Source organism: Tachysurus vachellii, chromosome 2 (genome assembly GCF_030014155.1).
Source record: "Tachysurus vachellii isolate PV-2020 chromosome 2, HZAU_Pvac_v1, whole genome shotgun sequence".
Classification (NCBI taxonomy): domain Eukaryota; kingdom Metazoa; phylum Chordata; class Actinopteri; order Siluriformes; family Bagridae; genus Tachysurus; species Tachysurus vachellii.
In genome coordinates this window covers 11041039-11053749 of record NC_083461.1, presented here as the reverse complement: position 1 = coordinate 11053749, position 12711 = coordinate 11041039, and the positions used below count along the sequence as shown (strand labels likewise).

The following is a 12711-nucleotide window of genomic DNA, read 5'->3' as shown; positions in this document are numbered from 1 at the left end:
TGAATATTGTTGTTTCAGTGACAGCAAGATCATGTTTTACTGTAGGGCAGCTAGTGAGATTGCCTCATGCCAATAAGTTCATAATTCACACTTAGCAAGTTTTAGCAATCTTCACACTCTCTCACACTCTCTCTGTGTGGATACAGTAAACAATTCCTTTCACTCTTTCACTCACCGTAATTAGTGCAATCAATCATTGTTAACTCTGCTTAGCAGAATCTTAGGGGATTGGTCTTTTCCTACAGTAGGTGACTCTAGAGGAGTCAAGTGTGGAGGAACAGGAAAGGGCTTGTAAGGAGAAGCCGAATGAGGGCAAAGGAAAGACTGAAGAGTATGAGCTTGTTTACTTACCCAGTGAATCACAGGGCTTGGGGAGGTTAATAGGATTTTGTTCACATCAATAGTGCGGATAGAACAACGTGTGAGCTACTGCCCTTCCATCAAACCACAGCCACAAAAGGAGGCCAACTGCATGCCAGGTTCTAGCACTTCAGCTACTCACTAGGATCTGACTGCTTATGTACTTCTACTGACTAATGACAATACAGTGCTAAGTACTGCAGCTTTGCTCTTGTGCTGTGTAGTAAAAGGGATGTCAACGTTTCTGTGTACTTCATGTTGACCAAAATATCTGTTCTTACCTCCAGTAGACTCACGGATATTAAAGAGTTAAATCATTAAGTGGACGACCAAATTTCTGAGGGAGCAACAGGATACTTATGAATATTAGATTTTATTCATCTGGGTTTTAAATGGCCATTTGACATTGATTTATATGAGTTCTGTGCTTAATAAACATGTGAAAAGAAATCATAATATACGATGTGTTGTTCTGGATTGCTGAGAGTATTGTATGATTTTTAAAAAAGATTGATTGTTCTGGTCTAAAAATAAAAAAAGGATGTCTATATTTTTGTTTATATTCAAATGCTAATAGGAAAATTAAACTTTAAGCATGTATTTTCCTTATTAGCATGCATAATATGAGAGAGAATTCATATTCAGGTGCAAATATGTATTTTTGTAGAAAACATTTTACGTTGGCTGCCCAGATTTAAATGCAATTAAAATGCCCACTCAACACTACATTTTAAAATCATTTTAAAAGTTGTCTAAATTGTTTTGATCCTGCCATATTAGAAAAGTTCTAACAATCCTTTCATTTAAAGATTCACAACTAATAAAATAAATCAAATGTCACTTTAATGTTATTTGCATATTTGTTTTTAACACTCAGTCAGACTGTACACATTTCAGAGGAAGTGATGAAATCGTTATACAGTTTCTGTAGAGGGAAGTTGACTGACCTCTGACACATCATGGAGACACTTGTGGGAACTGATATCCAACTCAGTGTTTTGTAACAACAGTGAAAGTCCATGTGGTGGCAGGAAATAAAATGGCTGGTGAAAGCATAAAGACAGCTGAAAAAGCAGTGTGGAAATGCCACAGAGGAGAAGAAGGAGGACATTAACCTTTTGCAATATGACATCAAGGTCAAGCTCACAACACTAAGGAGAGCTGAGAACCTGAGGGAAAAGCACAGGATGAAAGAGCAGGCAAGAGTTAGTATATACTAAGATCCTTTAAAACTTGTAATAGACCTACAGACAAAGAAAAAAAGTCTGGGAAACTTTCAGTGCCAAAGGCAGGCCTAAAAAAAAAGCCACCAGGCATTTTATAAGTATCCAGACTGTAGATGAGGGTGATGAGGGTGGCAGAAAGATCCTGGAAAATCCTGACATCATGGAGTAGTGCAGAAGGCATCCAAATAGCAAAAGAGTAGGATTCTGTTGACCTCAGTCAGTTTCACCAGATTAGATCATTGTCGAAGGCTAAATATTCTTTAGCATGGTGGCACAAAAGCTGCTGGACTACCTGGAAACAAATCTCTTTATTTATCTCTATAAATATAACCATGATCTGGCATCAGATGCAGGCTGCCAAAAGAGATGGAAGAGACTTCCATGTGGTGTTTTTGGATCTTGCCAATGCCTTTGGCTAAGTTCCCCTCAACTTCCCCTGGGGTGCATTTCTTTGCATTGGTATTTGAGAGCATCACACACCCAGGACTAGTTCCATGATGCCCAGCTATGTGTGATGACACTAGACTAAACCACAATATGGCAGCATTTGGAAGTGAAAATCATGGCAGGCTGAAACATCTCCATACTTATCTTCACAATTCCATTGGAGGTAATTATAAGATCTCCATGGCGGGTGGTTGCTTAATTGGAGCAAATAAAATCCTGCTTAAGGCTTTTTTCCCACTAGAGTTTAAACGGATGACCTGACAACGTTCGCTACAATGAGGCCATGCACCAGTGGCTCCTGAGAAAACTTCAGGAAAATATCAAACTGCCTGGAATGAAGATCAAACCAAGCAAATCCAGAAAAATTTCCATCATCAAAAGGGAAAGCTGTCAGTGCAACATTTACAAATTGGCAGTGAACCACATCCAATGGTGGGCAAGAAGCCAATCAAGACTCTAGTATGTTTGTATGATGCAATTCAGGATCATATGGACACTAATTTTCCACAAGACATCAAACACAAAGATTGACAGATTAGAAATGAAAATTCTCACCAGGTGTCTCAGGTACCACTGGGCTCCAAAGCAAAGGCACCCTATACCTACCCATTTTTTATCTAATAGTGAAATGTAAATGCACAAATGTATGGCTGGAGAAAATGCAGACAGAGATTTACGATAGCTACTGTTGCCCCCTTCTTGTCAACTGGGAGGATGTGGATATCCGAGGCAACCCTGCAAGCAAAGGTGACAGTCCAGAACAAACAAATACTGTTGGCCATCTTGATCTTGCAACCAATTTACACTGATGCAAGGCTAATCCAGTCCAATGCTGAATTTTCATGATGGAGAAAGTGTATCAATGAATGCAGGCTACAGGCTACAGTGCTGTCACACTGTAAAGGCTAGGGCAATGGATAGGACAAAGCAGAGAACAGGAATATCTCTTGGAAGACCTCAAATATATGGAAGCATTTAGATATAGACATAGACATCATTAATGGAGCCACAAATAATAATAATAAAAAAAAATCAGCCAATACCAACAAAAAGAGTGATAATTCTCTGTAGATGTAAACAGATTTTGCAGTTGAATTCAAACGCTGTCTCAAAAATATGCACTCATTTGCAATACATGTTATTGTAAATACATGCTTGAATTAGCATTTTCAAATTAAAACTTGAATAAAGTCTGGAAAATGTTGAAATGCAATATGATTGGTCTTGAATAAAATGAGAAAAATTAGATCTTAACCTTAACCTCTCCAATTTCCAATACAAATTGAGTTGTGCACATTTCTTTGATTTTACGAGCATGAGACCATGTCTGAATAAAGCAATAGTTATGATTTAAATATGAAAGGAGGCTCCATTGGCCATAAATAAACATGGCCTCCCACAGAACAGGGCAATGGCTGGTGAATTATCTTTATAAGAAAGACCATCAATGGCTTTGAAGGGTTCTTGCTGGGTTTTAAGTGCCTTTTCATCGGTCAGCACAGAGGCTCTGACACAGATTCACTACTATGCACTGATGGAAATTGATGGGATTAATGGTAACACATCTGCTTAGAGTCATCTTTGAAACATTTTCTCTTCTCCATACTTATTATTTATGGCATTCATTTGTTTCCTAGTACTTTTCTTGGGAATGTGATCGGATAGACAGGAATAAGGCGGGCCACGGGTGATTGTTAGAATTCCAAAGACAAACACAGAGTGAGAGAAAGAGAGAGAGAAAGAGAGAGAGAGAGAGAGAGAGAGAGAGAGAGAGAGAGATAGAGAGAGAGAGAGAGAGAGAAAGAGAGAGAGAGAGCACACAAACAGAAGCATCCAAATACTGGGAAAGAGGCCAAGCAACTGATGAGTATAACACTACCTCTACTGATGAACTTGTCCCAGTCAGCACTGCTTTACTGCTTCAACACATCCACACAATGATGCTATGGCAGAGCGCATCTCTTTCTTCTACCTTGTTTTATGATTTATTGTTTTCTTTATCACCTTCATTCATTATTTCTCACTTTCCCTGCTCAAAAGCTTGGGTCTGCTAGCCAATGATCTCTTCATTCACACTTCATAGATGTGAAAGGACAAGATGCTATCTGTTGGCACTCACAGACTCAAGTCCCTTCTCTGCCTCAAACCCCTGCTCATGACACTTGTTTACTTGGGCAAGATGAAGGGAGCGATGAAAGCAAGCTTCCTCAACAGAAAATTGGCTGCTGACAGTCGCCCTCATTTCTCTCCTCCCCCCCAGGACTGTAACTGCTGCTTTCTAAATTATGGTCGTCTCAGAGCTTGGCGTTTACGCCGGTGGCTTGACAAGCACTTCACTCTGATCTGATGCCATGCAGGCAGAGAAGAACACTTACACTATTGTGATTTTTATCAGAGTACTGCTCAGCACACCTTTCTGTAGCTGTGAAATACTCTGGAGTTATATTATAGAATGGCTTTGACTTTCATATTGTGCTGTAAGTGTATTCAAGGATTTCAGTCATAATGGAAAATCTAAAGTGGATTAGGATATTTTGTACATAGGTGTTATATTTAGGTGCTTTAGTTTGATGTAACAACGTGTATAGCTTTTTCCTGCTCACCTCTTTGCAGAGGAAACACAAGAGGATATAATAGATCTCTAAATTATTATTGTGTTTTGCTGATATTTAATTTCAAGCATCATACATTTTGCGACTTGGCTTCCATTAAGGATTAAACTCCAATCTTACCTTGCCCACATATTGCTTTCCACTTCCGGTCCACTCCTCCAAGAGAAAGAAACTATTCCACATCCATCCACGCTTAGAACGGTGAAGTGTCCGTCCATCCCTATCGGCTGTGCTAAATCCAGGCACCGGGCGGAGCAAGGCTGAGCTCCACTCCAGGATGGACAACAGCAGAAGCAAAGTGAGCTGATTAGTTATCATTGTATCCAATCGCTCCTGGAGAGTCCTTGATAAGGAATCAATTAGCGGTTTGAGTGTTGTTTGGGAGATACAGCTGAATGCAAATCACAACAGAATGGGACATCCTATCCTCATTCTCTTTTTCTCCTCTCTTGTTCAGGCCTGAAAGAATGCAAGACAAGATTGATGAGGCACAGAATTATGCATCATGCTTTTTTTTTTTTTTTTTTTTTTTTAAATCCTTGAGATAAAAGCAACTGAATAGCTTGAAAGTTGGCAGCAGTTCAATCGTTAGAAAGTCCAAAAAAGTTACAAATACTTTAAAAACAACTCCAAAAACATATTTATACCCATTATTTATTTAGGAATGGATATCATACAGATGTAGATCAAAAATCTAGAGTGAACTGCAGAGCTATGCTCAAAGTTCTGATTACATACAAGTCTATGGTACACAATAAACAGAGCAGGCTGCTTAGCTAAACCCACAATGACTCACTGAAGCACAGTGTGCCCCAAGAGCACTGCTGAATGGTAATTTAGGGAGCGCATGCATAATTTATGGGCTTTTGGAACTTAATCCTAATAAATCGTTCTTCCTTCATTCCGTGCGAGCCAGTTTACAAGGAAAATGTGGAAGGCCAAAGTGTCATGCCAGCCTGATAGCCATTTATTACCCCACTGTGTCTCTGAGGGGATCACAAGCAAATCAGAAGCGAATTCATAATATTATGTCGTTCTTGCTCAACGATCTGAATTTACATGAGAAGGAAACGGAGAATAAAATGACACAATGTCAATGAAGGCATATAAAAGAACAAAGCATATATAGCTCTTTTTTCTATAACAAATTGGATCTATGGTCCTTTTTGATGTTACTGAAATAGTACTTGTAAAAGCACATTATCGTACGAGCATGAATGAAATAATTTAATTAATGAGATACAGATGAAACTGGGCATCATTTAAAAGATACTTTAAAAGTCTGTCGACTGTTGTAATTTTTGGAATCACTGTCTGTACTAACGTTGATAATGAATTCATTCAGGCCCAGCATGGGAAGGCCTCTTGTGGGCATCAGATGTGTTGTTCGTGTATCTCAGGGTCAGAGAGCTGGGGAAAACGTTTACATTCAACACCTCTGTAGCAGTCTTTATGAATTAAACATCACGTTAAGGGCCGAGGTGTTATGTGCTAGTGTAGAATTTTTAACCGAGAGTGTGGGGTCAGTCTACATGCTTCTAAAATGTGCTGTTCATGTAGGTAAGATTACATTGGTAAGATTATAATAGTGGGGGAATATAAAATGTAAACACCTCTTGGCATCATTGTACAGCTAGTGTACGGCGGTTTGATTAACTCTATAATTTGTACAGTAGATAGAAATACCATCAAACTGGCACTTTTAATGAATTCTTCTTACACCTTCACACAAATGTTGTTCTTCACACAAATGCACATTTTGTCCACGTAATAAGAATTTAAATAAATATAATCATTTTAAAATATATTCATATATAGATATAAGTACATTCTATTCTACACACACTACAGACTATACGTCTTTTTTTGTCAATGATAAAAACATACTGTGCACTTCTATACAAATGTTCAATTAGATTATATATAATAAGATTCTCCGTAATCCGGAAATGATGATTAGTGTGAGGCACAAATATTTTCCGTTGACATTGTCTCTCCTTGATTCCGCGTTAGTGCAATCTGGGTATGTCTTGTCCTTTTCTAGCTCAGGGACAATTTTATTACCTTTTGAAAATTCATCATATAATTTTAAATGACATAGGAAGTCACTATCATTTGTTAATAATACTTGAATAAGGTGGTTAAGATGTTGATAATAATACTCGTGGTTAAGGTGTTGGACTACTGATCGGAAGGTTGTGAGTTTGAATCCCAGGTCTGCCAAGTTGCTACTGCTGGGGCCCTGAGCAAGGTCCTTAACCCTCAATTACTCAGTTGTATATATTGAAATAAAAAAAAAAAAATTAAGTCACACTGGATAAGGGTGTCTGCTAAATGCGGTAAATTTAAATGTAATATATATGTTAGGTATGATTAAGTGCACTCTCAGTACCAGAATAAATATCAATTTATCTGTTTCTTTTTTCTTGAGCATTATGCATGTCTCTCCTCCAGATGACCAACTGAAGTCTACTTTGTCTTTATACGTTATAAAAGCTAGAGCGCTACTGTGTGTGAGTAAAGCTAGTATGCGTGCATCCTTTCTGTGTTTTCAGGAACATGGCAGGTTCACACTTCACATACATTTGAAAACATAATCAAGCACATTTACAAGCAGTCAAAATACTGTACATAATGACACAAAACACTTTGATATGATATTTTTAGAAGTATGAATGATATTTTGGGACATTTTGGTAAAGCTATGACACAGATGGTGTCAATACATTTGCATACAATGCATAGTGTATATGTATTTTTATTTTAAACTGATAGCAAAAATGAACAGAAATTCCATTTATTAGGGTCTATTGGTTAAGACTACGTTATTATTGTATATTAAATTATGTAATAATTAAAAGTTGACACGATGACGCTCTGCTTACTGCAGCATGGTTGTGTTGAGCTGTGGATCATACTGTGGATTGCACATGTATGCAGTCATTGTGAACCAGTTCTGCTGAGAAAGTGTTATGGATGTGGTTTGTGGAACGGTGCAGATAGGAGATTATGTGGTGGTGGCTGACTTAGAGGGCACCAATAAGCTATAAGCTGATAAAGGGTTTCTTTTTTTTTCCCTTGTACTGGCTTCCACACTCAGAGTTGAGCTGTTCTAGACTGATGACAAGTGCATCCTTGGAATCTCCCTAAAACTGTTTGTGGCTATTAAACTATGGTGATTATTGTGATTGCATTTTGTAATTAACATTCAAGGCCGTCCTTGGGTTTTAATAGCATTCTGGATATTAATCTTTGATGCAGTATGCCTATTAAGCATTAAAATAGCACATCTTTTTAAAATTCTTCTTGCTGCCCCATGCCAAGGGGGTGAATGGGCTCACAAAAATCCTTGCCAGATGTTCAGCACTTTCATTTAATTATCTCAACCTGATTATTGTATTAAGACTCAGCAGCATATTAAAATGTTGTTTATGAAGAAAGGGATCTGTGTAGGAGGATTTACAGTAGCTTAAAAGAAAAAAGAAAAAAAAAAGGAATGGGGAAAAGCAAATACTCTGATATAAAGCCTCACAGTCTTACTTGTCATTAAATGGTAGGTGTACAAGCGGGTTTCAAAACTTACTGAAAACTTACACACAGACAGAGAGAGAGAGAGAGAGAGAGAGAGAGAGAGAGAGAGAGTGAGAGAGAGAGAGAGAGAGAGAGAGAGAGAGAGAGAGAGAGAGAGTAGTAGTAGTAGTAGTAGTAGTAGTACTCAGGTCAGTAGAGTGGCTGTGCCCTGGCTAGTGAGACTCTGTCTTTGTAATTGCTGTAGTCCTGTCTGCAAGGCAGTGATCTATTTCTCCTGAGACTTATAAAAATCAGTCTGGAACAGTGGTGCCTACTGGGAATACATTTCCCATAGTCCAGCACAGCCTCGTTTGCTCAACCCTGTGTTGTGCCAGTTATTCCTTTCCCTTTCTCCTTCTCTTTCTCTCTTTGCTTTGCCCCGGAGGGCTGCCTCAGACATGGATCATTTAGGGAATCTGGGCTAGCCCTCTCCACGGCTGGTGCTGTGCTGATGGATGGTTGTACGCATATATGGGGTAACGCTGTCTGTGTCAGTACATTCATTTTACACAATGTCTTTAGAGGAAAGTTTTTTTTTCTTTTTCTTTTTTTGTTTCCTTTTCTCCTTTCCTATGACCTTGACGTCTAACAAACGCAGAGGATGGAAAATGGATTTGAAGCTGTGATGGGATCTAGTAGTGATTGCGAAATGGAATAGAAAGGAAAAAAAGAGGGGAAATGCGTTCTGGTATAGCATGTTGGATGAGCAATCCATTCTATATGATACAAAGCTTGAAACACCATCATAAGTCTTTAAGATAAACTTGATGGATATCTATGAAGAGAATGATAATGCAATGAAAGCAGCAATCCCATCAGAAATAAGAGCTAGAGATAGTCATTACAATTTTTCATTTCAAACATAAATTGATTGTAAATTGATAGTGTAATATCATCATGATTTAAAAAATGACAAGAGGTTTTTTTTTTTGCTCAGAGCGAATTGTTGTGAAGTAACTTAAAATCTCAACCACTTGGTGGAGCTCACCATCTCTCAAAGAATGCAGCACAATTATGGCAATGTTCCTCGCTCTCTTCTCTCTCTCTCTCTCTCTCTCTCTCTCTCTCTCTCTCTCTCTCTCTCTCTCTCTCTCTCTCTCTCTCTCTCTCTCTCTCTGTCTCTCTCTCTCTCTGTCTCTGCTGTTTTTTATTCTATTCAAATATTGACTGTATTGCATTGATGAGACATTCATTAGGATACTCTTTATGCTGTAAATAGCTTGCCAATAATAGTGAAATCTTCATCTTCAGTTTAATACCTGCTGCGTATTCACATACAATATTTTCCAAAATGACACTCAAACAACAGAAAAAAAAGTTAGTAATCCTTCAGAAAAAATATTTATACAATCCTATACAAGATTCTTTAAAGTCAATGATGTAATTGACTGCAAAACATTTGCTAAAAATCCAATTTCCCATATAGTTTTAGGTTTAAAGGTCGTGTAATTTTTTTTTGTATATTATTAGATGTTATTAGCTTCAGCTGTCATGAGTGTTGTACATTCACATCCGTAGCTGATGCAAACACGTAAATGAGGCAGTATAAAAAAAAAACACCAAAAACAAACAACCAAACAAAACAAAACAACAACAACAACAACAAAAAGAAAAAATAAACACTTTAAACTGTCTCCAGAAATCATTATGGCGAACAGAGGGAAGGGTAAAAAAAAATAGAAGGGAAAAAAAAATAGAAAATATCTAATTTATTTGCAACTTTACTTTGGATTGGAACAAAATTTTATTTATTTATTTTTCTTTATACTTTTTTTTTATTATTTTCCTCAATGTTTTCTCGTTCTGTTCTTCATTTCTTTCTGTGGTGTTTATTTGTTCTGCAGTGTACATCATGTTACATCATGTCTATCCATTGAAAAATTTGGATAGATAGATAGATAGATAGATAGATAGATAGATAGATAGATAGATGTTTTTTAGTAAATGATACACATTTTTTATGATCATCAACAATTTATGACGTGACTTGAAGCCAGGCAGTAAAAGAGTAGACAGATGACAGTTCACAGTAATAAGCGGCTTAGTGGAATCATGCAAAAGCATTTGTGTAATTGGAGAATTCCTATAAGGATCGTTCCTAGAGAACAAGAGAATCAAAGCATGTACAATTCCTCTTATCAGTTCATGACAGGCTATTTAAAGATCTGACTGAATTTAAAGGAATTCAAAACGCTTCAAAGCAAAATTTGCATTTCCCTCTCTTCTTTGCTGTCTTTGATGAGCCAGTATTTTACAATGCCGAACTATTAAGATATCTCTAAAATCAGCACAGACTCTCCATGCACTAAGTAGAGCAATACAAAATGTCCACTAATGTAAAGCATTAAATGATTTCATTTCTTTTTATCTGGAAAAAAAAAAAATCTAAAAAATATCTAAACAATAGAACTTGCACTGCTGATGCTACCAGCCTTAGTCAAGCTTTCCCAACTCCACACACGAGATACCGAAATACCGAAAAGTGACTCTACAGCTATAAATAAGTACTGATGCACAAAGAAGGATTTATTCATATTATATAATCATTGCATTATATCTCTTCACATGTTTAAGCCCTTCTTTAATATCCTGCAAATGTAAAGAAAATAAATCCACTTACATTGTTGCAGCTTTGAATCCTTCTCTGACTAACTTTATTCACAGGTTTGAACTGGCTTACAGTGAGATACATCCACAGCAGCAGTGTAAGTCATGGGGTGAAGCGCTCATGTCTTAATAATAACCTTTAGGTTTAGCAAGAGAAATTACGTACATGACTGCACTCTTTCAGTGCGCTCCTTTCATCTGTCTGAGAGAAAGGGATGGAGTGAGAGTGAGTGGGAGAGAGAGAGAGAGAGAGAGAGAGAGAGAGAGAGAGAGAAAGAGAGAGAGAGAGAGAGACCGAGCAATGCTGAGGGGGAGAGTGAGAAAGGTTTTACCTTCAGTGTTCATGCTCCGTTGCTGATATACGCGTTAGCAGTCATGCTGCTCTGTCCCTCTTTAGCAAAGCGAAGCACTGCCTGCTCTGTCACCTTTCCTGCACTTACACGCCAAGCTCGAGTGCAGTCTGCGAGTGGAGATGCGTGGATGGGAGCCAGGGTGTGTGAGTGTGAAATAGACTGTGTATGAGAGAGAGAGAGAGAGAGAGAGAGAGAGAGAGAGAGAGAGTGTGTGGCTACAACACTGACATGCTGTTTTCTCTTTCAAATATGTTTCCCTCTATGGTCCTTGCTTCTTTTATTCCTTCTATACAAATGCATGTGTATGATTGAATTTATTTCTACTTTTATGTTTATTCAATTGTTTTTTCTTTCTTTCTTTGTAATATCCATCTACATTTATATGCTTTATAACCTCTCTCTCTCTCTCTCTCTCTCTCTCTCTCTCTCTCTCTCGCTCTCTCTCTCTGTCCGTTGCTGTCAGGGAGAGAAAGAGTGAAGGAGAAAGGACTCAGCTCATGATTGGCTGCCACTTAGAAGTCCCCAGTAAAAGACGACAGGAAGAAAGAAAAAAATGAAGAAAGAGGAGGGGTTAGGAGAGCCTTTAGTCCCCTGGAGCTGTGGCTTTGACTTAGCTTGCCACAGAGCGCAGTGGGAGTGAAAGGATACATAAAGGCCGTCACTGGGATGTTAGGATGGACATGGCCAAAGAGAAAAAGGAAAGATATAGAGAGAGAGTGGAAGAGAGCGAGTGAGGGAGATAGAGATAGGGACAAAGACAAAGGGAGCTCAAGCAATAGATGGCAGTAATGATCCATTGCAAAAAGTCATTTCATGATGGATGGAGTCGCTGATGCTTGATGTCTAAAGCAATCCAGGCCTGAACTAATCCAGCGCCAATGACAGCGAGATGAAGGAGAAAAAGACCATAAGATGTAAAGCAGCAGCAGAAGAGACTGGCAAGGGACTTTTGCTGACTTCTTCTCATTCTTTATGCCTTGAAAGTTTCTTGAAGGATAGCTTTCAGAAATTCTGTTCAGGTCTAACATTTAGCATCGAACCTTACCTGAGTGAATGCACATATCACAGCCAACACACATAAGAACATGGTGCAGCCTTCCTATTTAAACAGGGAGTAAGCTAAGCAACAGGCATTTAGGGGGTTTGGTTTAAGTTCAGTTTTTAAATTTAGATTGAGAAGACAGATTAAAAGAACATGACTAAGCATGTAAAAGATAGCTAGCTAGTAAGAGGAAGAGATAGAAGCCTTTCATATGATGATTTGTGTAAAAGTACCACAGGCCTGATAACCTATCTAGTAAAGATACTTTGAAGCGCATGGGTTTCTATGAATATTTTATTAGCAAAGAAAGGGAATAAAAATGACTCAGTGGTGGCTGCTTGCCCTGAACTTTTTATCCATAGATTTGCTGTGTTTTCCTGATCTGAAATTTATCCAACTGAATTAACATATTAACAGATAAGAATGAACAAATGAGTGTGAGAGGATCCCTCAGTTCAACTCAAAGTGTAATTAACTTTGCCTGGGGCTTTCTG

The 12711-nt window shown here is 38.1% G+C and overlaps 1 protein-coding gene across 2 annotated transcripts in view; it reads right to left on the bottom strand.

Moving 5' to 3' along the window:
* Positions 1-11291, bottom strand: part of LOC132863698 (cadherin-10) — a 37682-nt gene extending 26391 nt beyond the window's left edge. The window contains exons 1-2 of one of the 2 annotated variants that reach the window (XM_060896655.1): positions 11155-11291; positions 4766-5104 (exon numbers count right to left, since the gene is read on the bottom strand). In XM_060896655.1, the coding sequence (XP_060752638.1) occupies positions 4766-4963 (198 nt within the window). In that variant the 5' untranslated portion in view covers positions 4964-5104; positions 11155-11291. Of the gene's footprint in view, positions 1-4765; positions 5105-10835; positions 11001-11154 lie in introns of those variants that run through there. The other variant, XM_060896663.1, reaches the window with a different exon arrangement.
* Positions 11292-12711: the final 1420 nt, after the last annotated feature.